General features: G+C 44.1%; 1 protein-coding gene and 1 pseudogene across 3 annotated transcripts in view; one reads left to right on the top strand and one right to left on the bottom strand.

Moving 5' to 3' along the window:
* The window catches only part of KANK4 (KN motif and ankyrin repeat domains 4), a 73471-nt gene extending 68905 nt beyond the window's left edge, over positions 1-4566 (top strand). For all 3 annotated transcript variants that reach the window (XM_047873146.1, XM_047873147.1, XM_047873145.1), the window contains one exon: positions 3982-4566. In XM_047873146.1, the coding sequence (XP_047729102.1) occupies positions 3982-4086 (105 nt within the window). In that variant the 3' untranslated portion in view covers positions 4087-4566. The remainder of the gene's footprint in view (positions 1-3981) is intronic.
* Positions 4567-10300: 5734 nt separating this feature from the next.
* On the bottom strand, positions 10301-22724 carry LOC125171747 (serine/threonine-protein phosphatase 2A catalytic subunit beta isoform-like; annotated as a pseudogene).
* Positions 22725-26430: the final 3706 nt, after the last annotated feature.

The raw sequence follows: 26430 nt of genomic DNA on the forward strand, positions 1-26430 counted from the left end.
TTGAAAGGCTGGGGAGGAACCAAGTGCAAATTATGTCCACTCTCTGACAGTGATACACCTTACAGGGTGGTGCATATCATCAACCGGCCGGCTCGAGGTCACATTGCCAGGCACATGCTTCTTAAATAAACATCTTTATAAGGTGATGGCGATGATGATCACAAAGATGATGGTGGTGACGGCTGGTGTGATAACAATGATGGTGGCCGGCATGTCTCTAGGGCTTGCTCAGTGCCCAGTACTGCACTAAGCATTTACCGAGGATCACGTTATTGAAACCCCACAACAACCTTATGAGGTTTGTCTCTGCTGACGCCACCCATTTGCTTGTAAGGAAACAGAGGCACTGAGTGGTTAAGTAACATACCCCAAATCACACAGCTAGTACAACCCAGCTCCATCAAACTCCTTAGAGTACTGTCAGGAGCCAAACCCTTTCCATGCGCTATCTCACTAATCCTCTCGATAATCTAGTGACGTGGATACTTTGATCCCCATTTTCACTGATAAAGAAACAGAGGCTTAGAGAGTTTATGTAGCTGTCATAAGGTCACAAGCTTCTGGTTCTTGGAGGAAGGACTCAAGCCCAGGTTCGACTTCAGTGTCCTTATTGTTGGAACTATAATGCTTTACACAGACTTGTCTATACTTTCTTAACACCCACAGTTTGAAGGGAAAAAGGCCTGGAAAGGGGAAGAGTCCCTCCCCTGCCCAAGGACAGCCCCCCTCACTGGGCCACATCTGAACTACCTGAGATTGTTCCATCAGTGACTCAAGCTGCTGGGTCCCTCACACCACACCCAAGAAGCTCACACCCTGGTCCAGTGTCTTTAGGTCCCCTGAGCCCCAACTCTACCCTACTTGTGGCCCACTCACCTGCTCCCTGCTTGGGTCACACCCCAATTTCCCAAAGGTGACTTGGGTGAGACATTTCATAGGGACAAGGGGACTGCTGACTGAGGCCCTACCAAGCACCAAGCCCTGTTCCTCCAGGTTTACCCTGAAGGGTGGGGTCCAGCCCTTGTCATGGTCACCATACTGTTTCAATGGGCACATATCCTATGGAGACTTAGACGCAGGTTTGGATGACTTAATAATTTCCTTGGAAAACTGAGAGATAATTCATGTCCTAAAATCAGTTTCTCTTATCCTACCACCATTTAAAGGTTGATATAAATGTGGAACCCCCAGAATAGCCAGCAAGCACTTTCTCTAGGTTTAGAAGGTAATTTGAGAAATTGGTCACCCAGCCTCTTGGGGGCTGATCAAGAGATGAGAAAGAGGAGGTGGTGAGGACTGGTCTCTGGATCCCGAGGCTTACCCTTTGAAGGGCTTACTCTGGCAATGGGTGCCTCCAAAGCACCCATCGAGTTGAAAGCTTCTTTTAAGGCAGAGAGTATACCTTGCTCATTTTTGCCTGATACATAGTAGGTTCTGTCATATCGAAAGACAACCCAACTACCACCACACACACACACACACACACACACACACACACACACACACACACACACACACACACGTGCTGGCTGCCTGAGCCCATCCCATTTCTTCAGGCCTTCAGTGTTGCCCAGCAGGAACTTGCCAAGCCAGGTTCCCACTAGAGCTACACACTGTTGCCTTGTTCCCAGGGCTCCGGCAGAGGCATTTGAGGGATTCACCCACCCCAGGTGTTCTCACTGGCCACACTTTATGAGCTGAATTGGGTCCCTCACTCTCCAGGTCTGCAAGTGAGAAGCCCACAGATACAGGCTGTCATCTCCAGATGGGCCCTCTTCAAAGGTGCATGGGTCCCCTGGGACTGGCCCGTGGCTCTTTCCCATAATAACAGTAATCACACCATCTTTGTGCTTACAGAGAACCTCAGGGTTGACAGTGCCACAATGAAAACCAGAGCACAGGGCCTACAAAAACCCAGGTGCCTCTCTTCAATCGAAACTACGCAGGTGCTTTAGAAAACCCCCCCTGCTTAAAATCTTTGCTTTGTTCCCGACTCGCCCAACCTAGGAACACACTCATTAGGAGTTAGGCTGCTCAGGCTCTTCATCAACTTGAAATGAATACCTCTCGGTTATCGTCCAGCATTCCCTCTTTCAGCAGTGCTTACTGGGTGCAGACCAAAGGGCAGGCACTGAGCCAGGTGCTGGGATATTCTTTCTGGGCCAGTAGCCACAGGTCAGATCTAGAGTCTGACCTGGCGGAGAAAGATTTATCAAACGGCGCCAGATACCAACTTACAAATGGTGGTAAAAGGAAGGTACAGTCATGAGGCCTTTTCAGAGAAAGAAGCTGTTAGGTTTTGTGAAGCCCATGAACATCCTTCGGGGTCCTGCTGAAACGCCACTTCCTTCCTCTGCTTTCCCTATCCCTACACACACACACACATGCACACGCACACACACACCATATACACACAGAGCACCATCCTCTTCTCTGATCTGTGTTCCTCTTTCAACTTGTTTGGCTCTTTGCCATGCATTATAGTGATTTACAGGTGTGTGGAGCCCTGATGGGAGCTGGACTCCATCCTGGTGAAGACTGAAGAGCTTTAGGCTGAGGGTGAATACCTCCCACCTGCTTCCAGGGATTTTCACATTTTAGGAAGTAAAATTCCACCCATATACAATGGAGCAGAGAACAGTCCAGTGGGGTCTTGGGTGCCCCCCCCCAATATGCTAAATCCATGAGTATTTACGAAGCAGAGTATAAAAATATTCACACTAACTGGGCTACATAAGGGTCACAGATAGCCTCACATCGGGTTTTGCCTCCTAATTTACTTGGAGGCAAATGAATTACAATAAAATTGGTTTGGGAGCTGTTGAGATATCAGAATTCCAGAATGGGATTGAGCCATTCATACAAGAACATGGCTGCCATCGCAGAGCTTAGCATCCACTGCAATGAGTTGGCCTTCCCCGCCACTCTCTGTAGAGAATGGCCCATGTTGTTGGCTGAGAGCCCTTCTGAATACAGCTTCTTTACAGAGTGGGCCTGGCAGCTTCCTGCATTATTGCAGCAGTGTAAAAAGCACTGTGGTATCATGTATCAGGTGTAAAAATGGGTATGTCCTTTTATGCTGTAAGCCCACTTCTCTAAGAGTTGGTCCTTAAGAAACAGGTAGAATTGGGGAAATACTGTCTGCACTATATTTATAGTGGTGAAGACCTAGAAATGTAAGTCTCCAATAGAAAGGAAACAGTTCATTAACTTATGGAATATTAACACAGCCAATAAGAAAAATTTTAAGAAGAGGGAAAAATCTTGTAGTGTGCCATGGTATGTTAAAAATAAAAGCAGACTTGGGGGGGGGGTGGTGCCTGGGTGGCTCAGTCAGTTAAGCATCTGACTTCAGCTCGGGTCATAATCTCTCAGGTCCTGAGTGAGAGCCCTGAGTCAGGCTCTGTGCTGACAGAGCAGAGCCTGTTTGGGATTCTGTCTGTCTGTCTGTCTCTCTGTCTCTCTCTCTGCCCCTCCTCCATACACTCTATCTCAAAAATAAATAAACATTTAAAAAATAAAGTAAAACGAAAGCAGATTCAAAATTGATATATACTATCATTCCTCTATGTAAAAACCAATGACAAATTCGCACAGGAGAAAAGACTGGAGGGAAACGTACCAAAATGCTAACTTTCATTAAGGTCTGGGCAATGGAAAAATGGAAGAGTTATTTTCTTTCCTCTATTTTCCAATTTAAAAAAGAAGTATTAAAAACCATGTGGGAAAACAAGCAAACAAACCGTGTGACACTTCTTATTTCCATCGGCACAGATTTTCCAGAAGTGAATGATGTTTCTGTGGAAGGGGACCCATTTTTCGTGAGCCTCATGCCATTCTAATCTCCACCTCTCCTAGGGTCACTGGATTCTTGGAATAGACTTCAATGCCCCATGCCTACCGGGTCCTTCCAACTCACCCTTCTCTGGGGCAGGAGGCAGACACGATAAAATTGTTTCTCCTTTTCTTTCTTCCCTGTAGGCTGGCCGAACAGCTCTGTCCATCGTTCTGAAATCACCCGCCCATGTGGAAATTGCAGGGCTTCTGCGGGCCCACGCAGAGCAGGGCAGGTCCCTGGGGCCGTAGGGGCTACAGAAGAATTGGCAGCTGGGAACAAAAGACTCCTTCTCTGGACTCCTTCTTAGCCCTTGGAGAGGGCATGGGTCAAAGCCAGAGGGCCGCCCTTCAAGAGAAGAAACTATGTCAAATATGCACATACATTCCTGTTATATAATTCTGCTCATTAGAACGCTTTGTAGTTTTTGCCTTAGGCCAAGCTCCAAAACTACGCAGACTGCAGAGCAGGGTATAAGATGCAGGGTGCATTGGTGTTGTCTAAAAATCCCCAACATCTTCAGCCTTGAATTCCTCATGACTCTATCCTTTGTAGCACCATGTAGCGAGCAGACAGGCAGGAGCACATTAGCAAAGCAATACTTTTTACATGGAATTTTAAAGTGCACCATCTTTTTTGTTTTTTTAATCAGTTACATGAATATGTCTCATTGAATATGCATGTCTAGAGAGGATTGGGCGGGGAGGGGAGGGGGGGTTTGGGGGGAGGTGGATTTAAGCAGCCACTCTGGCAATCATTCTCTAGAGGACCCTAGGAGAATCACCATACTGACAGCTGAAACTGAACAAACCCCATCTGGGGCCTTTGTTTGGCTAGGGTTGATAGAGAAATCTTAAATTCAGGCAAAGTAGAAAGAGCATATTGGTATCAATGCCAGGTATACAGTCTTGACCATTTCTGAGTCATTAAGTGGCCCCAATTTGCACCAGGGAAATTGGAATTAATTAGGAAATCCAATCCAGTGAAGCACACCACATGTATTTAGGCAGAGCCTAGTTACATCAGCTATTCTGAATCTATGAAAGAAACAAATAGGAATGAGCATCCTCCTGGGGACAGGCTGTTGTCATCTAGAAGCCACCACATAACCTCTAGAGCCATATCCATGGCCTCATGGGAGTCCTGGCTCCTTTCCCCTCATAGACCTTGAGTGAACTCTGAGCCCTCATGAGGCGCTGAGGTTTCTGAGGCTCCTGGTTGCAAAACCTGTCACTTTGGACTGCAGCAGGAGTGTGGGAGCTGAGCAGGGCATGGCCCTCTCTGGGCTCACTCCTCTCTCCACTAGACAGACAGTTCTCTCTTAAACTTCCATAATCCCAGGGGCCCATATGTGCATGGCTTCTGTTCAGTAACTCACACAAAGTTATCTATGAATTTGTTCTTAAAGTCTCCTATGCAAAAAAAAAAAAAAATCCTCTTTGTATAAAAAGAAAAGACATCGAAGTTTGGTGAGTCTCACATTGGAATATCAAAACCTCTAGTTCTCATTTTGACTCAGATGTCAATTTGCTTGGTGTCCCTTGGGAGAGTCATGAAACTTCCTTGAACCCTGGTTTCATCATCTCCCAAAAAGGAAATTATCATACAACCTATCGCCTGGGGGTGTTATACAAGGAACAGCTGATGGAAGTTTGGGAATCAAATTTGTAACCCATACTGACTGTCTACAGAAATGGCGCAGCAAACTTCTATACGCTGTCGGGATTCATGAGCATCTCAAAGTCCCAGAGCAGGACACTGATAGAGAGAATGGAGCAAATAATGAGCTAAAAATACTTTAAGTGGGTTTACGTTGACCTGAAAGCACATTTTAAGGGCAAAAACCCACCTTAAAAAAATGTTCCAGCCCAGTGCTTCTCAAACTTTGATATGCATACAATCACCTGCAGGTCTTGTTAGAATGAAGTAGGTCTGAGGGGAAGGGAGCTGAGAGTCTACATTTCTAACCAGTTCTCAGGGGATGCTGATGTTCCTGGGCCACACCACACTTGGAGTATCAAGGCTCCGGCCTGGCCTGACTGTTTATATATTAAAATGCTGCCCCTCAATCTTTTGTCTCAAAGGTATTTCTTTGCATTTCTCTAGTCTGGGTTCTTGGAATTTGCACTGTGGGTCTTATTCGCTATTGAAGTTCTGCAGACAGCAGGAGGGGTTCCATGTCCTATGTTGCCAAGTTAGAGTCTATTTCCGTATCTCACATTAGGGTGGCAAATTTCATTTGGGTCACGTTACCTTTTAATGATCTCATTTGAGTCCAGCTATTAAGCACAGCTTATATACCAGAGAAGGGTTTGAAGCCATTGAATCACTATCCAAAAAGCTTTGTCCACCCTTTCTCAGATTTTTAGTATGTTTCTCCTCATCTTGAGTTTGGAATGTGAACACATGATCTCCCTCCTTATAACTATTCCATTCTATTGGAATGTCTGAGCCCAGAACATGGTGAGATTGAACAAGCACAGCCTGCCTCCCTGTCATTGTCTCTCAGTTCCAGAACTCATTCAACAAACATCTATTGAAACCAGCCAGGTACCTGACACTGTTCCTGGTGCTGGCTTTTATTTATGTATTTTAGTCATTTCAGCTTTATTATTCTTGTTGTTGAAGTACAGTCGACATAAAATGTTTTATTAGTTTTAGGTATACAGTTTTTTACTTAATTTTGTTTATTCTTATTTTTTTGTTTTTATTTTTGAGAGAGAGAGCATGAGCTGGGAAGGGACAGAGGAAGAGGGAGAGAGAGAATCTTAAGCAGGCTTTGTGCCCAGTGCAGAGCCCAAAGCGGGTCTCGATCTCACAATCATGAGCTCATGATCAGAGCCAAAATCAAGTCAGATGCTTAATCGACTGAGCCACCTAGGCGCTCCCAACATGTTAATTCTATACGTTACTCAGTGTTGACCACAGTGTAGTCACCATCTGCCACCATATGACATTATTACAATATTACTGACTACATTCCCTATGCTGTACTTTCCATCTCCGCGACTTATTTATTGTATAACTATAAGTTTGTACCACTTAGTCCCCTTCGTCTGTTTTGCCCATCCCTCCTCAACAGCATTCATCATCAGGGAAATGCAAGTCGAAGCCACAATGAGTTATTACACCAGTCAGAATGGCTAGTAACAAAAAGACAAGTGTTGACAAGGATGTAGAGAAAAGGGAACCCTCAGGCTCTGTTGGTAGGAATATAAACTGGTGTGGCCATTATGGAAAATAATATGGAGATTTCTCAAAAAATTAAAAAGGAAATACTATATAATCCAGTAATTCCACTACTGCACATTTGCCCAAAGAAAACAAAAACATTAACTCAAAAAGATATATGCATTGGCACTGGCTTTAGTCACGTCTAAAAAAAAGGTATCTAAGGTCACCGTGATCCCAAACCCAGGTTTCCAAAAACATTAAGCCAAGTCTCCACTGATTAATAGACTGGTCAAATGTCTGACAGCACAGCCCCCAAGCAACATATATCAGCCTCACTGGGGACAGAAATTAAGCTCAGGCCTGGAGAGAGGCCCCTAGATACCTTAGCTTCCCTCACTGACTTCATGGAGCTTCCAACCTGCTTTTGGAAGACAGACACATGCACCAACAGTAAGAAATAAGACCAGGAAATATAGTTTATTCTACAAATATTTCAGGAGTGCCCACTGTGTGCAGGCAGTGGGTTCACATTCGAGATCTATAGTTCAGGTTTCCACTTAACCATCTACTTAGGAAAACAGAATGGTGAGAAGGAAGAAAGCCCAGAATACTACAAGTCTTAAGAACTGCTCTTAGGAATTCAAGGAAGGCTTCCTGAAGGAAGAGGTATCTGAACTGAAAGAGTAAATGGATTCAAGATTAATGGGGGGCATCTGGGTGGCTCAGTCAGGTAAGCATCCAATTTCGGCTCAGGTCATGATCTCACGGTTCATGGGTTCAGGCCCCGGGTTGGACTCTGTGCTGACAGCTCAGAATGTGAAGCCTGCTTTGGATTCTGTGTCTCCCTCTCTCTCTGCCCCTCCCTCACTCGCACTCTGTCTCTCTGTATCTGTCTAAAAAATAAACATTAAAAAAAAATAATAAGTGGATGTTTGCCAAAAAAGGAAGAGAAGTGAGAAGTGAGGAGAGCCCAGAGTGCACCAGGCACAGATCAGCACTGCTGAGGCTGAAAGATGGGACTGCAGGCATATGGGGACCTTCAAGCAGTTCAACAGGACTTTCATGTGGAGCTTGAGTGAGATGCTGAGATCAAAGGGTAGGTTTGGAAGAGAGGAGACTGACAATACATGAGGACAGATGATAAAGAGCTAAAGGGGCTTTGTTCAAAAGGCAGTGGAGAGCTACTGAAAAACAGATTGACAGCTAAGAAATTCATTTTTCTAACCCTCCTTTAACACAGATTTATCAGGTACCTCCCCTCCTCCAAGCACTGTGTTTGGGGCTGGGGACATACTGGGCAAGTTAGATACAGAATTTAGTTTTGCAGAAAAGAAAGACAAACCAGTCATTCTGACACAGCATGATGCATGTTGCAACTGGGAAAGTACAAGGTGCTATGGGGACACATAGGTGGGACCCTCGGCCTCATCTGAGGGTGGGGAGGGGGCCCAAGAAGGCTTCCTGGAATATTTAAGCTATCTGAAGTATGGGAAGGTAGAGCCATGCAGAGGAGCAGAGGAAGAAGCATGCATAAAACCTCAAGGTGAGAAAGAACCCTGATTTGGAGCATTAAAAGAACTTCAGGGTTCATGGAGTAGAAAAAAGAAAGAATTGCAAGATGAGGCCAGAGCAAAGGCCACTGTAACAAATTTGAACTTGGAGGCACTAGGAAAGCAGGAAGTGACACTCAGATTTACATTTTAGAAAAGCACTTCAGTTTTTGGGCATGAGTGACAATTATTCAATGAACATCTGTGGTCTACCTACTCTAGGTCCTAGGCTCCAGAGTTAATGGTTTGGTGGAGGAAACAGACATAGGTTGATGACTGTGCAAAAGGATGTGTAGCGGATGTCAGAACAGTGCTGTGGAGGCTGACTGTGCCGGAAGGAGTTAAGGAAGCCTCACAGAAGAGGGGGCTTTTCTGCTAAGCCATAAGGATGTGTAGGAGTTTGGGCATTTTAGATAGAACAGCAGCCATAAAGATGTGGCATAGGAAAGAGCATGGCCTGTCTAGGCGATGGAAGGAATTCCAGAATGACTTCAGTTTGGGTTACACTACGGGAGTGCCCAGAGAGAAGATATAAGAAGGTCCGTAGACACATCCCACTTGTATGTTTGACATTAGGAATTTCAACTTGAGCCTGCACCTTGAAAAGGAATCACAAATTCCTTTGAGAATCTGAAGCTCTCTTCAGAAAAATACACATATGTGCAAAATTTGCATGTAAGTCCCAGGATTCAAAAATTGGCAGTTAAAATCTCACTGCTATAAGCAATAATAATAACAATAAATAAATAAGTAAATAAAATAAAATAAAATAAAATAAAATAAAATAAAATAAAATAAAATAAAATAAAATAAAATAAAATAAAATTTAACTGCTATAAGCAGTGGGGAGCTGGGTGTGATTTGCACTTGAGAATGATCACAGGGGGAACCTGGAGAGAGACTAGAAGCAAGATCAGTTAGAAGGTTCTTGGGAGATGCTAGGTATAAAGCTCTAAAAGCCTGGCCTGTGATGACATCAGTGGGGATAAAGAATAGGGCCCTATGAGAAAGGCATCAGGAGTGGGATGTGTCAGGATGTTCTGACAAACTGAATGGTGGAGAGGGGTCAAAAGTGAGTGACAGGAAAATGGTGATTCCATTGTCCCCAGTATCTACTCTTCCCCTCCTCCTTAGTAAAAGAATCCTCAATTTTTATCTGGACACATCATCACCCAGAATACTCCATCTCCCAGCCTCCTTGCAGCTTGATGTGGTCATGTAACTAAGTTCTGGCTAATGAGATGTAAGTAAAGTGATGTGTGCACACCCTGGCTCCTGCATTTAAAGGGAAGGGAAATACATTTCCCCCTTCCCACTGGCAGGACTGTGCTGGTAATTCATCTTGATCCATAAAGATAAGGCCAATACCCTAGGGTTCACAGGGTGGCAAGTCAGAAAGAGCTTAGACCCTCCAACACTGTAAAGCCATCAGCTCTGCTCTGGATTATTTATTCCCCATTTATATGTGAGCACAAAATAATCCTTTTACTTGTTAAAGCCATTGTACATTTGGATCTCTGTTGCAGTAGGAACTGGACAAATGCACTCAGCACTTCATGACAGGCTCAAGGGTCTAGTGCTGTGGGTAGTGGATTTCAGGAGGGAAAAGCTTGGCAAGGCTCTTGGAGCATCCTTTCAATGGCTAGACACAATGGATATGTCTTCACGGTACAGGACCCTGCTCCATGTCCACAGTGACATCACCCAGCCCACAAGGCCTGGCAGAAGGGGAGGTCTTGTGTCACCCCGGGAGACTCCTGAACACAGGCTCTGTATCATAAGGTAGCCAGTCCTTAAGCAAGACAGTGCCTATGAACTGGTCCGGCATGGAAATATGGGCAGGACTAGGGAATGTTCTGAGAAAATTGAATAAAGAAACATGGAACAGCAGAGTTTCATGCAACAACAGTGGGTTATGGCTGGGAAGTAAAAAGAGAGAGAGGCCATGAGGTGGAATGAGGCATAAGGAGAGAGAATCCACATGCACAGAGGTCAATATAGACTGTAAGTATGAGATATCAGGAACTATGGGCTGAGAAAAGGAGAACAAAGAAAAGGGTAAGTCTATCAGGTACATGCCTTGGGACTGCCTGCTAGGTGTCCCTTCCCATCTGGCATCCACATGACCATGGCAGGAGCTGCCGAGTTCCTACAAGAAAACCTGGCCTCTTGGCCATTGAAGGATGGACACTGGCCACTACGTGGGCCAATTAGGCCCTCTCCCAGGAATTCTGGAGCTGGGATTTAGGAGATACAGTCTCCTGGTTGTCTCAGTTAACACCTGCAGATCTCAGAAGCTACTAGTGGCCAGGTGCAGCCCTGTGGATTGAGGAACAAAAGTGACTGACTCTTCAGCCAGAAAGACTGAAGTAAACAGACTTCTTGGCTTCCCCGGGGCAATCCCTGCTCCCTCCTGAAGACCCCAACAGATACCCACACTTCAATGCCATAGTTACCCTACTTGTTTCCTATGCCCAGTCTCCTCTCTGGCCTCTGTAGCATGGTGTCTGGAATCAGCTATCACAGGTGTTGAATTCCAGCTGGACTATTTGGTCACTCAGGCTCTTATTCTATAAACTGGGGATAATAGCTTCCCCTCTGTTCTTGTAAGTGGTTAACTGAAGTATCCACATAGTGCTTGGCCCTTGTGGCAGAACTCAATACACAGTAGAGCACTTCCCCCTTCCCCTGGCCACTTCAACCTTTCCCCCTAGACCTAGCCTCATAAAAATGGCAGCTTGCCTTCACTAATTACTTAGAACTACCCAGGCATCAGTCTTAAAGGTGTTATATGAAATCATCTATTCTTCACAATAGTCCTGTGTAGGTATTGATATTATTCCTGTTGTACATATGAAGAAACCAAAGCACAGAGAGGTTATATAACTCTTCCAAGACCACACAGCTAGTAAATACGAGATCTGGGATTTCAAGCCAAGGAATTCTGGCTCAGTGATCATACACCATTGCCCGCCATATTTCCGGAGCGCTTCTGGCTTCCTTGCCAGTGACCCAGGCTGGGGAGGGGTGCCCAGCAGCAGGGGGTAGACACAGCTGAGGAAACAAAGCTGCTGCAGGGAGCCAGCATTTAGTCAGTGGCTGACTTGCAGGTCCTACTGGGTGGCCCCAGGACAGAGTAGACCAACAGGCAGAGAGCTGGGGATCAGAACAGCTCAGGGGTGAGGATTCCCATGTATTCAACATTCCTGGGGAAGAAAGCAGCCTTCTGCCCAGGAAGCAGATAGACTGAACCCCACACTGACTAAACTGCCCTTTCGTAGGTAATTCCTTACTGTTCCAAATCCATTCCTTTACTCTCATCCCCATCCTGGAGAAAGATGGGTCTGGACCAGAGGGAGCCCAGCCAGTGTCTGAGGGGGGTTGCACCTGCCTTCCTCCTGCCTCACTTCCCCCTCCCATACCCCACCCTGCTCCCATGCTCAGTGAAGACCAGGTAACAGCTCTGAGGCCTTTGCTCTGAAGCAAACAGAACCGTCCCATTGTTCACTGGGAGGTAGGGGAGACATTCTCTAATCCCCTCCTGCCTTAGAAGTAACGAAATTTCCATTCTTCTCCAGAAGGGAAAACTACAGGAAGAAACTAGATGCCCTCCTCCACAATCCCAGCAGATCCAGAGCAGGACTGGGGTAAAGCTCAGATTCTGGTCTCCATTCTGCCTGCCTATGGAGTGGGATCACGCTGGTCTGTCTTCCACCCTTTAGTGGCTCAGAAGAGCAGGCCTGGCCCTGAGGGGAGTGGGGGGGGGGGGGGGGATGGGGGCTGAGGTTCTGAACACCAATCCTCATGTGTGTAGGGGTGTGGTTTCCCCACATCCAGGCAATTCTTGGGCACCAGCTGGGTGACCTACCATTCAGCTCAACTCTGACACTACGCCCCTGGAGATAGCATCAGATTCCATAGATTAAAGGCTCCATCCTCCAAGACTGCCCCTTCACACTTCACACACCAGCCACAAACCCAGGCTGTCACCTGTGCTTCCTACACACTGGCTATAGATTAGAGGTTCCAGTGACCCCCTCCTTGGGCTCAAGTAATTTGCTAGAAGAGCTCACAGAACTCAGAGAAACATTTAACTTATTACATTGTTACTAGTGACCAAGGCATGAGAGCCCCTGGCTCTGGAGGCCCCAAAGGTTTGTCCACTCTCAGCTGACAAAATCTAGAGAAACAAGTGCTGGTCAAATAAGAACGTTTATTCCAGTAAGACCCACATCAGGAAGACAGTGGACTAACACCCCAAGAACTGTCTTCAAGATGCTGAGAATACTTCTAAGTTTATGTAGGGAATATATGGAACAAAGATTGGTGGGTATATGCAGCTAAACAGCAAAGGTTGGGTTGATCACTGTCATGGGGTGAATTATGGGGGGTACGGTGGCATCAGAACAGTCATTATTGCTTGGGGGGGTTAGTTTTGGTGCCCATTACAGGATGTTTTGCCTGCTGGGTCCCTTGCTGAAGTTAACAGATAAGCAGGAGGGAAAAAAATAAGCGATTAAGAGGAACAGGTTAAAGGCAAATGGAGTCAGTCAGGGCAATGACTGGGTCCTCCTTTGAATCCCCATGTCAAGTCACCATTCCATTTCAACGGAAGGAGAAGGGATGACGGTCATGTCTTCTGTAAACTACTTCCTGCTGATCAGGGATGACGTAGGGATGTCGGGATGGAAGACTTTGACAGGGTAGGAGACCTTTGTTTCTTGGGTTCCTTCTGAGATGGACAGCAATCTTCCATGGGGGTTCTCACCCACTTACACGTTGTGAGTCCTGACAAAAGTCACTGTCTGGAGGTGCCTTCCTAATACAGGTGTGATGAATCCGTGGCTTGACGCCTGCAAGTTTTGAAGTAGGGCTAGTTAGCATCTCGTGAGGACCTGTCCATTTTTCAGTTAACTGATCTTCTGGTCCTTGGTTCTTCCAAGGTCCTTGGTTCTTTAGTAGGACCCACTCTCCTGGCTGAAAAAGGGGGCAGTGTCTGCTCAGGAAATGGTTTGATCTTAGAAAAGACAAACTCGTGTGTGTGTAGATGTCAAAATTTGATTCAGCTGCTGCACATATTATTTAATTCTATTTTTATGTTCTAGAAAGGGGAAAACACCCCTTTACTCAAGTCGAAAGGGTTTCGCATATATCGTCTCATAAGGGCTCAGTGGGAGCCCTACTTCCAGAGGCCACCCTTATACAGAGCATGGCAACAAGAAGTGGCTTTTCCCAAGTCAGGCCAGTCTCTTGGCACATTTTAGCAAGGGCTTTCTTTAAAGTATGGTTCATTTTTTTCTGTTTTACCTGTTGATGAGGTGGACAGGAATGATTCCTAACCACAAATTGTTTAAGAAGTACTATTCTACATAATGTCATTGCACATAGCACATTGCATTTTATCTGTTTACGTCTCTCTTTCATACTAAGCTGTGGACTGAGGGCAAGTAGGGAGACTTCATATTTCTTCACCTTTTAATTCCCATTGTGTAGCTTCTGACCTGACAGAGTAGACAATAATAAACTGAATTAATATGTAGGCCCATGCTGGATCACCTAGGACTACGCACGGTGAACATAAGACCAAGGCCTTTGTCCTACTGGACCAGAAACGCTCTAACCCAAATCCCCTTTGTCCGAAGTCAGAATCAGTTCCAGAACTTGGGGAGAGGTTGGGATGACAGATGAGATTGTTACATGCTGCCTTCTTCAAAGGACCACCAGAGCTACATGTTGATACGACAAGGCTGAATTCCTTTTCTCAGTAAGACTTCATCTTAGTAGCATCCTAGAGAGGGGAGAGCCAAGTGGGAAGTCTATGAGGTTTTGGAGTCTGGGTTAAGGCAATTCAGCAGGGTTTTTTTGTTTCTGGTTTGTTTTTAAAAGTTTATTTATTTATTTTGAGAGGGCACACATGCGAGTGGGGGGGGAGCAGAGAGAAAGAATCCCAAGCAGGCTCCTCGAGGTCACCACACACTGTGAGATCGTGACCTGAGCCAAAATCAAGAGCTGGACTCTTAACCGACTGAGCCACCGAAGCACCCCCAACAGTTCTTTTAATAAAGCATTTGATTAGGAACACAATATGATAATTTAAGATTGGTGTCCATAGCAAGGAGAGCATTTTTAAGGTAAGGGGTTCAAAAAATCTTGGGAATTAAAATTGTCGTTTGATTGAACAATTTAATGATCATTTAAATATTTTTTTGGGGGGGGGGCACCTGGATGGCTCAGTCAGTTGAACACCCAATTCTTGATTTCAGCTCAGGTCATGATCTCATGGTTCATGAGATCGAGCACTGCTTTGGGCTCTGTGGACAGCAAGAAGCCCACTTGGGATTCTCTCTCATCTCTCTCTCTCTCTCTCTCTCTCTCTCTCTCTGCCCCTTCTCCCATTCATGCTCTTTCTCTCACAATAAATAAGTAAATAAACTTTAAAAAATAGGTTTTTTTAAAACTTTGAGGAATAAATTATTTCAACTTTTATCTTCTGGGCCAGTTTCCTGAAATAGTTAATGTATATTGATGAAGACAGTGGAATGGGAACATCATATTAATGCAGATAGTGGCTGTGTGGGTGTAGAAGGTTTCAACTCTCAGGAGTCAGGTGGCCCAACTGAGGGAGAAGAGAGCTGGGGAGGTTCAGAGCTGATGTGCCCAGACACCTATCAGTTTCTCATCAGGATGCTATAAAATAATCCTGCAACAGGAAACTCTCATCCCTCTTAATACGATTGATTTTTAGTCACTGGTCCCATTGGAAGCCATTTGGTCTTTCTCTTCCACCTTCCGTCTCCCTCTGTTGCTTGACTCCATCATTAGGCTGGAATAACTGCTTAAAATCTTCTCACCCAGAGCCTGCCATGGTTTGTGTGAGCATTTGCCAGTGGGCAAGTCACATATGACTGCACTGGTGACCTTTTCCATGCCCCTCCTGGTCTGTGTGCAGTCTGGAAGCAGGATGCCTGCCCTGAAGCTTCCGAAGTGATTATGCTATTGCAGACATCAGGCAAAATGAGCAAGCCCCGCAGGGGTGAGTACTGATGTGTGGTAGAAAGGTCAAGTAATGCAGCACACAGCCTCTGCTGGAGAGACACAGACGCATCTGGCCCAGACAAGGAAACCTAATCTAATTTCCAAACAGGAAGAACACAGTTCCCTGGGATGAAACACCAGGACTGATATGCCTAGAAGCTTATTGGGAATGGGAGGTAGGGGATGACTAACATTTACTGAGGGCCCGTACAGCAGTTTTTACACAGCATTTCATGGAAAAGCTTAGCATATACACAATCTTTATCAATAGAATAGTATTTTCAATACCCTAGGAAAGAACTCAGTTTATAGGAAATCTATAGCAAACTTTCTCTCTGAAATGAGGGAAGCATTCCCTGTTTGTTTGTTTTGAATCCAGCTGCCCTCTCTTTGATATTATCCAAATGAAGGAACCGGTCGGCAAGGTCGGCAATTTCTCCTGGATGTGTGCTACCCAGTAGGTGAGGTGGGAGCTGACCTCCCCCCAGCCTCAGCCACATCAACAATCCTCTCATCTCATTTGTTAATTGTGAATAAAATAAAAAGATCTGAAGGAGTGAAAAGCCCATTCTTTCTGGAACCTACATCCCATCAAGTGCCGCTCTGTGATACATATTTACTCATTTAGAATTGAGAATGAGGGGTTACTTAAAAAAAATAAATATTTGGGGTGCCTGGCTGGCTCAGTCAGTAGAGCATGGGACTCTTGATCTTTAGGTCATGAGTTCAAGCCCCACGATGGGCATAGAGTTTACTTTTAAAAAATAAAATGTAGAACTGGAAATAAGGGAAGCCTTCTTTCCTTCCTTCACTCATTGTAGCTCTGTCACCTGCTTTTAGGACTCTGATCTCTCTGGTTCTCCTCCTTCAGACCTCCAACTCAGGCTTCTCTTTTTGCTTTTTGTTTAAAATGGAAAGTTTATTTGCTCAGTACACCAAATAGGATGCAAGGACGGTCATGACAAATATACAGAAACATGTAGATCAAAATAAAACTATAATTTAGTTTAAACAAAGGGAAACATATTAAAATGTTATGACAACATATTCCCAAGAGTTTTTTTTCTTCAGTTAATTTAACTATACATTTCAATAAAATAAAAGGTAATGGATTAAGGGGAAGTTAGCTTGTGAATTTTTCTTAAAAATAAAACTCCAACTCTATCAATCCATGCCAGTTAAACACTATAGCTAAAATTTGCAAATAAATGCAAAAGGAGACGAAGGAGTTATTTACCTTTTGTGCTTGAATAATCCAGAGGAAAATGGTTACCACAACTACAGCAGGCAAACCGGTAAGACTGACCAAACTAGAACACAGTGTTGTACTAAATTTCAGTCTCAAATCCTGCTAAATGCTCATCATTAGTATGGCACATTTTAATCCATGATATGCTTTAATACCTAGACAGATCCCAATCTGTCTAGGAAGCACATAGATACTACTGTTGCTTTGTTTGTTTTTAAATATATATACATATTTAAAAAGCCAGGTATACTTCCACATACAAAGGCAGGTTTTCCCCAGGAGGAATTTACAGGCAGTAGTCTGGGGTGCAACATGAGGCTGGGTCATGTTGCAACACCATGAGGTCCTGGGTCAAACTGAAGGAAGGAGTATTTTATCTTTTTTATTTTGTTTTATTTTTTGAAATGTTTATTTTTGAGAGACAGAGAGGGCATGCACATCAATGGGGGAGGGGCAGAGAGAGAGGGGAACAGAGGATCAGAAGCAGGCTCTGGGCTGACAGCAGAGATCGTGAGGTCATGACCTGAGTGGAAGTCAGATGCTCAACCAAATGAGCCACTCAGGTGCCCAAGGAAGGAGTATTTTAAAGTGTCATCTAATTCCATGAGAGCAGCCTGGTTCCCACAACGATAACAGTAACTGGGAGCACTAAAAATGGTAACCACATTCTAATCATGACACCAATTGTATCCCTCCATTACAAGCTGGTGAGCTCGAGAAGCCAGTGTGAGGCCATTCCCATGGTTAAGTGTTTCAGAAAAGTCTTATCCACATGTGTAGTCAGCACCACATAGTGAAATACCCCACCCACCACAATCATCTGGATCTGACCACTACACATCACACATTGGGCCCTCATGTGGAACTTCCCGTAAAGGATCCAAGTCTCTTATATGACCCAGCACATCTAGGGATGGAGAGAGGCCACTGTGGAGGCAGAATATCTGTCCATCTACTAAAGTTGTAAGTAGAAGATAATCAGATAGATCTGTAACATATTTCCAAACATCGGCATTTCTATACTTTCACAGACATTCATTATAAAAGCCATATACTTGGGTAATTTCGCAGCTTTTGTGGTTTCCTCTCAATATTGTAATGTGTTCTGAGTAATACGCCTTTAAGGCCACAAGGAGAGTCACAGTCTCCACTGAATAATAGCCTCTGTCTACACAGTCGCCCATGAACAGACAGTTTGTACCTGGTGATTTTCCACCAGTTCTGAAGAGTTCAGTAAGCTCAAGAAATTGACCATGCACATCTCCGACACGGTAACAGAACAACAAACCTCTTGCACATTTTATTCTTTTGTTAAGATTTCCTTAGCCTTTTTGCACAGCATCTGTACTTGGTTCTGTTAAGCTGTTTACACACATGCAGCTCTTTGGTGAATGCCTAGCTGTCCATGGCTGCCTGAACCCCTTCCCCCGTTTCCTTCCCCCTACCCGCCCCCCAACCCTGAGTGCCCCATCGCTGCCACCAGCTCCTGGGGAGGTGGGGGAGGGAGGGGTGGTGAGGAAGGAGTCTCAGAGCATTTACCCCACCCAAGGCCAGCTCGGGGGAGGGGTGCTAGCCTACCCAGACCTGCCCTGTTGCTTCTGTGTCCACCTCCTGGGAGGGAGTGAGTGAAGGGTGTGGGGAGGTCAGGATGACTTTGGCCCAGGTCTTTCACTGACCACCAGGTGTCTTCCCACCACCCCCTCACCCCCACCCCCACCAGCCTCTACCCATAGGCTCCTCTTTTTTTAAGTTCTTTTTAAAGGCTTCATTCTCTGGCCAACACAAACATGAAAAGATGCTCAACATTACTCATCATCAGGGAAATGCAAGTCAAAACTATGATGAGATATCACCTCACACCTATCAGAATGGCTAAAATCAACAACACAAGAAATAAGTATCAGTGAGGATGCAGAGAAAAAGGAACCCTCCTGCACTCTTGGTGGGAATGCAAACTGGTGCAGCCACTGTAGGAAACAGCATGGAGGCTCCTCAAAACATTAAAAATAGTTGATCCAGTAATTGCACTACTGGGCATTTACTGAAGAAATACAAGAACACTAATTCAAAGGGATACATGCACCCCTATGTTTACTGTGGCATTATCTACAATAGTCAAATTATGAAAGCAGCCCAAATGCCCATGAATTGATGAATGGATAAAGATGTGGTGAATATATACATAATAGAATATTACTGAGCCATAAAAAAGAATGAAATCTTGCTATTTGCAATAACATGGATGGAGCTAGAGAGTAAAATGCTAAGCAAAGTCAGTGAGAGAAAGACAAATGCCATATGAGTTTACTCATCTGTGGAATTTAAGAAATAAAACAAATGGGGCGCCTGGGTGGCTCAGTCGGTTAAGCGTCCGACTTCAGCTCAGGTCACGAACTCGCGGTCTGTGAGTTCGAGCCCCGCGTCGGGCTCTGGGCTGATGGCTCAGAGCCTGGAGTCTGCTTCCGATTCTGTGTCTCCCTCTTTCTCTTCCCCTCCCCCGTTCATGCTCTGTCTCTCTCTGTCTCAAAAATAAATAAACTTTAAAAAAATTAAAAAAAATAAAAAAAAAAAGAAATAAAACAAATGAAGAAAGGAAGGATAAGAGAGACACAAGCTAAGAAAGACACTCTTAACCCTGGAGAATAAACTGATGGTTACCAGAAGGGAGGGGGGGATGGGGATGGGTCAAATAGGTGAAGGGGATTAAGGAGGGCACTTGTGGAGATGAGCACTGGATAATGTATAGAATTGTCAAGTCACTACAGTGCACACCTGAAACTAATATAACACTATCAACCACACTGGAATTAAAATTAAAAACTTAAAAAAAAAAAAAAAGGTTTCATCTTCAACGCTTTTCCCCTTTCTCCTCAGAATCCTCAGGACTCCAATGTTACTTTCATCCAAATCATTTCCACTCCTAACACCTTTTCCTGACCCACCTGGCTTTGGGTAATGACTATGCTGGAGTGCCTGACACCCTACGCTATTGACTGTGTCCAACACCCTGATCCAGGCACCTGCCTGAATTCCTTCTGATCTCAGGGCATGCAACTCTAAACAAGGGCTCCCACTGCCTACAGAATTTCTCTAAACTCTAGCCCTGGATTCAAGATCCGGTTTGGTCTGGCTTCCAAACAGCCATCACTACCTTGCTTGACATACCCTCTAGCTCAACACCACCTCTATGCTTTTCTGGCCTCTGAGAACTTGCTTACAATGTTTTGTCTGCTATTACCCAAGAAATCTTTTCGTGCCCAATTTCTGCACGTTCAGATCTCACCCAAGGTTCTCATTTAGTCCTTTAGGTTTGAAGTAGCAAAACACACTGAAGTAAGTAAATCCCAAAAGGCCATCTCCAGTGGGTGTGGTATCCTGGAGGTCAATACATGGCACGTATCACTACCTCGGAGGAAAATCCCGTTATACAGTAACTGCTGGTAACAGAAAAAAATACACGAAGAGTCACCTATTCCAAGAAGATAGAAAAACAATAAAATAAACCCAAAGAAAGTAAAATAAGGATAGCAGTAAAATTAAAATCAGAAATCAATGATTACAAAAACAAAAAATGAGTTTATAAGTCAAAAAGCTGAATCGCTGAACATACGGGTGTGCTAGCTAGCTTTACAGAAGAAGCAGGGAAAAGAACACAAAAACACAAAATTAGGATAAAGGGAAACTTGTTAGCGAAAATACAGATCAGTAGGAGACATTATATACCACTATAACTTAATACATTTGAAAGTCTGAACGAAATTGATGATCTTTCATGAAACTACATATTCCCAAAACTGGGTTGGAAACACATGGAAACCCTAAACAATAACACGTAGAAATAAACACAATTCTCCTCCAATCAGCCCCAGATCATTTCACATGTGAACCTTTCAAATACTGAATGAACAGATTTTTTGATGCTGTTTAAACTATTCAAGAGCACAGAGAAGTAAAGGAAATACCTTAACTCATTTTACAAAACTGACAAATGACTGATCTGAGAACCTAATAAAGACAAAACTGCAGACAATTTTACTTGTAAAGTTGAAAAAATTTAAGAATATACACACACAAACCACATATAAATTGTATATATCAAATCAAGCCAGCCGTACATTAAATAACACACCAAGTAAAGTTCATTTCAGGAATCAAGGAATCAAGGATGGTCTCATATTAAGAAATTTAGTAATATAAATTAATCTTAAGTAAGTCAGAGACTTTACTATCAAAAATGCATTCACTGGGGTGCCTGGGTGGCTCAGTTGGTTAAGCGTCTGACTTCGGCTCAGGTCATGATCTCACGGTCCGTGAGTTCGAGCCCCGCGTTGGGCTCTGTGCTGACAGCTCAGAGCCTGGAGTCCGTTTCAGATTCTGTGTCTCCCTCTCTCTCTGCCCCTCCCCTGTTCATGCTCTGTCTCTGTCTCAAAAATAAATAAACGTTAAAAAAAAAAATAAAAAAAATGCATTCATTAAGATTTGTACACCTATTCCTCCTTATAAGCTTCTTAATAAAATGAAAATAGAGGTTCTCGGCTGGCTCTGTCAGCAGAGCATGTGACTCTCGATCTCGGGGTTGTGGGTTGCAGCCCCACATTGGCTGTAGAGATTACTTAAAAATAAAATCTTTAGGAGAACCTGGATGGCTCAGTCGGTTGAGCGTCCAACTTTGGCTCAGGTCATGATCTCGTGGTCTGTGAGTTCGAGGCCTGTGTCAGGCTCTGTGCTGACAGCTCAGAGCCTGGAACCTGCTTCGGATTCTGTGTCTCCCTCTCTCTCTGCCCCTCCCCCGCTCATGCTCTGTCTCTGTCAAAAATAAAATAACATTAAAAAAAATTATTATAAAAAAAATAAAATCTTTAAGGGGTGCCTGGGTGGCCGAGTGTCTGACTCTTGATTTCAGCTAAGATTGAGATCCCCAGGTTGTGAGATAGAGTCCTGTGTCAGGCTCTGCACTGAACGTGGAGACTACTTGAGACTCATATTCTCTCTCTCTCTCTCTCTCTCTCTCTCTCTCTCCCCCCCCATCTCTCTCCTAAATAATAAACAAAATCTTTCCGAAAAAAAAAAAAAAAAGAAAATGAAAGGTATTCCTTTATCTTAGTGAAAGTATTTCTCAAAACCAAAGCCAGGATGTGTTTAAAATGCTAAAACACCAGAAACATTTCTGATCAAGTCAGATTCAACAGAGGGCCTAATACTAACAGTGTTATTGAATATTATTCTAGAAGCTCCTGCCAATAGAAAAGGACCGAATTAAAATGTGTAATTAATAGAAAGGAGGTTGCAAAATTGTCATTATTTACAAAGCATATGATTGCACATCAAAAAAACAAAAACAAAAGCAAAACACCAGCTTAAGCCTACTAGAAAAATAAAAGTGAGCAAAGAGATTATTTTAAAAATTAACAAAGTGGCACCTGGGTAGTTCAGTTGGTTGGGTGCCTAACTCTTGATTTCAGCTCAGGTTATGATGAGCCCTGCGTCAGGCTCCTTGCTAATAGCATGGAGCCTGCTTGGGATCCTCTCTCTCCATCTTCCCCTCCCTTGCTCATGCTCTCTTTCTCTCAAAATAAATAAACTTAAAAAAAAAAAAAAAAAAAAAGAACCTGAGCAAAGGCAACCAAATGGAGTTGCCCCAAATGGAGACCTCCACAAAGTCATGTAACGACAAAGTTCTTGAATAAGTAGGATATATGTGAAGAACTCCAATGCCATTAAGTACAATTCACATACTTAAATGGGAGAACTCCTTCCTAAAGTAAAGCTACTAGAAAAATCTAAAAGAGATGTTAAAGTAAATACACTTCAGATATTTGAAGGAAGAAAGAATAGCAGAATTAACCATAAATAGGACTCGGGTGATTCTCTTACCAGCCATGACTCAAGCCATTAAGTTTTCCAGCCTCACCTGCTCTGCCAGAATCTGTTCTCTGACTGCCTCCTCTGGCACACAAAGGGGACAACAGGCTGCAGTGACTTTACTTGAAGCCAATCTGATTTTTGTTTCTACACCTGGCTCCAAGAGACGGACTCAAGGCTAGGAAGGAGAGAAAGGCAGCAACACAGGGAAGCCTCGGGAGAAGATGATCACATGGGGGCAGGGACAAGTCACTGCCCAAGAAAAGTAAGCACTTCCCCAAACACCTTTTAAGACACTTAAAATTTTTTCATGTGGAATATAAAGAAATCAGGTGGGGAGTGTAGGTAAGAGTGTGGACTCTTCATTTTCAGGACCCACTGTTTTTTAAGGGCTTGTCTAGGAAACGGATAGCTTATTAGACCCCTCTTGGCTGGCAGGCTTTTGGTGAGCCAATGGACTATTACCTGCTATCTCAGCCACGTGCCACCTTGGGACCAATCCTTACCTAAGTCAGCATTTAAAAAGCTACAGCCTGGGTGCCTGGATGGTGGCTCAGTTGGTGTAGAATCTGACTTCGGCTCAGGTCATGATCTTGTAGTTTGTGGGTTCAGGCCCATGTTGGGATCTGTGCTGACAGCTCAGAGCCTGGAGCCTGCTTCAGATTCTGTGTCTCCCTCTCTCTCAAGAATAAATAAACATTAAAAAAATAAAAATAATTAAAAAAAAAAAAAAGGCTACAGCCAAGGGGCACCTGGCTGGGTCAGTCAGTAGAGAATGTGACTCTTGATCTGTGGGGGTTGTGAGTTCTGGCCCCACATTGCGGGTAAAAGTTATTTTAGAAAAAAAAAAAAAAAAAGAAAAAAAACTCCAGTCAAGCACCCTGCTGTCTACAAGGGACCATCAGTTTTCCAGGTTTCGCCAATGTGGTCTTTCAATTACCTGTCTCCAGGCTGGGGCTGAAGAGAGCTTCTTGGAGGAGGTGATACTAACTGCTAAGTGGAAGGAATTTCCAGGTGACATTGGGGAGGAGGGCTTTGAAGTTCCTGGGAGCAGCCTATGGACAAGGCAAAGGAAGAATGCAGTGTGTTCTTAGAGCTGCCAGTCCAGAGAGGATGGATGGGGAAGTGTAATGAGAGAAGACAGAAACCAGTGACAATCCCGTTAAAATCTTTGTTGCCTTGATTTAATTTTTTAAACCTTTATCTATTATTGAGAGACAGAGAAACAGAGCATGAGCAGGGGAGGGGCAGAGAGAGGAGGAGACACAGAATCTGAAGCAGGTTCCAGGCTCTGAGCTGTTAGCACAGAACCCAACGAACTCACAAACTGTGAGATCATGACCCGACGCTCAACTGAGCCACCCAGGCGCCCCTACCTTGATTTAATTTTTAAACTTGTTTTCACTGTCTTTTGAGCACGTACAGTTTTTTAAATTAAAAATTTCCTAATTAGAATATAAACTCTTGAATGGCAGAGAGTTTGACATATATCTTTCCTCCCAGCAGAGTCCTATCTTCATCTGGAGAGACCTACTGCCAGATGACAGTGCTCAAATCCAGAATCCCTGGAAGCATCAACAGGCAATGATGATTAAAACCCCTAAAGACCCATAAGCTTTCTGCCCCTGGTGCACCTAGGCTCTGCTTGGAACACAGATTCTTCTGTTCCTAAACCCCTTAGCAGAGGTGGGAGGGGCTCTGGTGCTGGAGGGGCAGGACCACACCCTCCTTACTCTGGGTGAGACAGCAAGGATCTTGCTTTTGAGCCTCACTTCTTTCTTTCTTTAATTGTTCTTTATTGTTGTTGGGAGTCTTTTCTTAAAGCTTATTTTATTCTGAAAGAGAGAGAGAGAGAGAGAGAGAAAGAAATGTGAGCAGGGGAGGAGCAGAGAGGAGGCTCCACCCTGTCAGCCCAAAGCCCAACAAGGGGCTCAAAACTACAAACTGTGAGATTATGACCTGAGCCAAAATCAAGAGTCAGATGGTCAACTGACTCAGCCACCCAGGCACCCGGAGACTCACTACTTGCATCAAGTTGTTGCTATGTTAATTTTTTAACAGTTTGCTTGCAAAGTTAATAATTTTTCAAGTAATGGATCGGCGGGGGGGGGGGGGGGGGGGGGGAGGGAGTCCACATGTTCTCAGGAACAATTTAATTTCATGTTTTAATTTGGAGCCAGTAAGAAAAAAAAAAGCCTAATATAAGCATCTTCTATTTTTCTGCCTCAGTATGAGAGCTGCTTCTGTCTTGGCATGCTGGGGGAAGGCAGGCTCCCCAGTGGGTTTGAAGAGAAATACCATGTGAGAATCAGGTCTCCTAAAGACAGGCAGAATTCTAGAGAGCCTGTTCTGGAGTGGGTAGGACGACGGTAATCATGCTGTGAACAACGATTAAATTCCAAAAGAACAACTTTGTAGATATGGCTATATTAATGTTTTTCATTTCACTGGCTTTGCAGCTTTGTAATTCAGATATAAGTCTGTCTCCATTTCCTACTTGTAGAAGAGCCGTAAACCCAAGGAGTTTAATGTGCACAAAGCCCAGTATAAGTAATTAGATAACAGAAACTTTTGTAACAGAATTTTTTTTCTTTAGAAGTCAGGCAAATCTGTGAGGCTTTGGCCTTCAAGGAGGGATGGTGCTGCTGCTGGGACCTCGTGCAATCTGTCAGTTTCAGGGCCTGAGTGGGGACAGTGTGTCCCCATCCATATACAGCTGAGGTGGTAGGCTGCCAACAGTTATCTCCAGGACAGCCTATTACAAATGTTACCGCTAAAGACATTTTGGTTAGCCCTCCCACTGTTCTATGCAATAGGGAGACTGGATAACTTTGCCTCTCTGATTTGCAAATCCAGATCTTGTTTGGAGATCATGTTAGAATGGAAGAAAAAGGATGGCTGCTGATCTCATTAACTGCAGATGGGACAGGGCAGTTTTTTCCAGATGAACTGTACTCAGAAGATTCATACTTTTCAGGAAATCATGCACCCATTGAAAAAGAAGACTAAAATCATGAAAGCAGGCAAGAAATTTCAGGTAAGTGATTCAGGTCACTATCTTTATAGTACCCACATGAATGTTCAAAGTATAACAGGTTCTCTGGAGTAGATAAGAGTGCTTTTTATTAAGTAATCTCTACAGTCATTGTGGGACTCCAACTTACGGCCCTGAGATCAAGAGTCACATGCTCTTCTGACTGAGCCAGCCAGGGACCCCTGGGGATACCTGCTTATTTAGATGTTGGTCTATTTATAGTTCTGATGAAAACTGGAGATCATCTAGGCTTGCTTGAAACTTCAACTTTGTGCCTGTAAAGGTTACAGTAGTCTTTTATGTTTCAAATGTATTATCTAGTACTCTTGCTTACTCTTTTTAATTTAATGTTTGTTTATTTTTGAGAGATGGAGACAGAGAGTGAGCAGACAAAGGGCAGAGAGAGAGGGAGACACAGAATCCGAAGCAGGCTCCAGGCTCCGAGCTGTTAGCACAGAGCCCGACGCGGGTCTCAAATTCACAAACCAAGAGATCATGACCTGAGCGGAAGTCGAAAGCTCAACCAACTGAGCCACCCAGGCGCCTTATTGCTTACTCTACTCTCTAAACCTTACAGTATGCTGTAAGGATTAATGATCTTGTTACCAAACAAGAAAGAAAATTTCACAAGGGTTTTCCACGTCTGAATTGTTATATTATCTCAAAAGTTTAAATAAGATGATCTACTGCC

This window comes from Prionailurus viverrinus, chromosome C1 (assembly GCF_022837055.1).
Source record: "Prionailurus viverrinus isolate Anna chromosome C1, UM_Priviv_1.0, whole genome shotgun sequence".
Classification (NCBI taxonomy): Eukaryota; Metazoa; Chordata; class Mammalia; order Carnivora; family Felidae; genus Prionailurus; species Prionailurus viverrinus.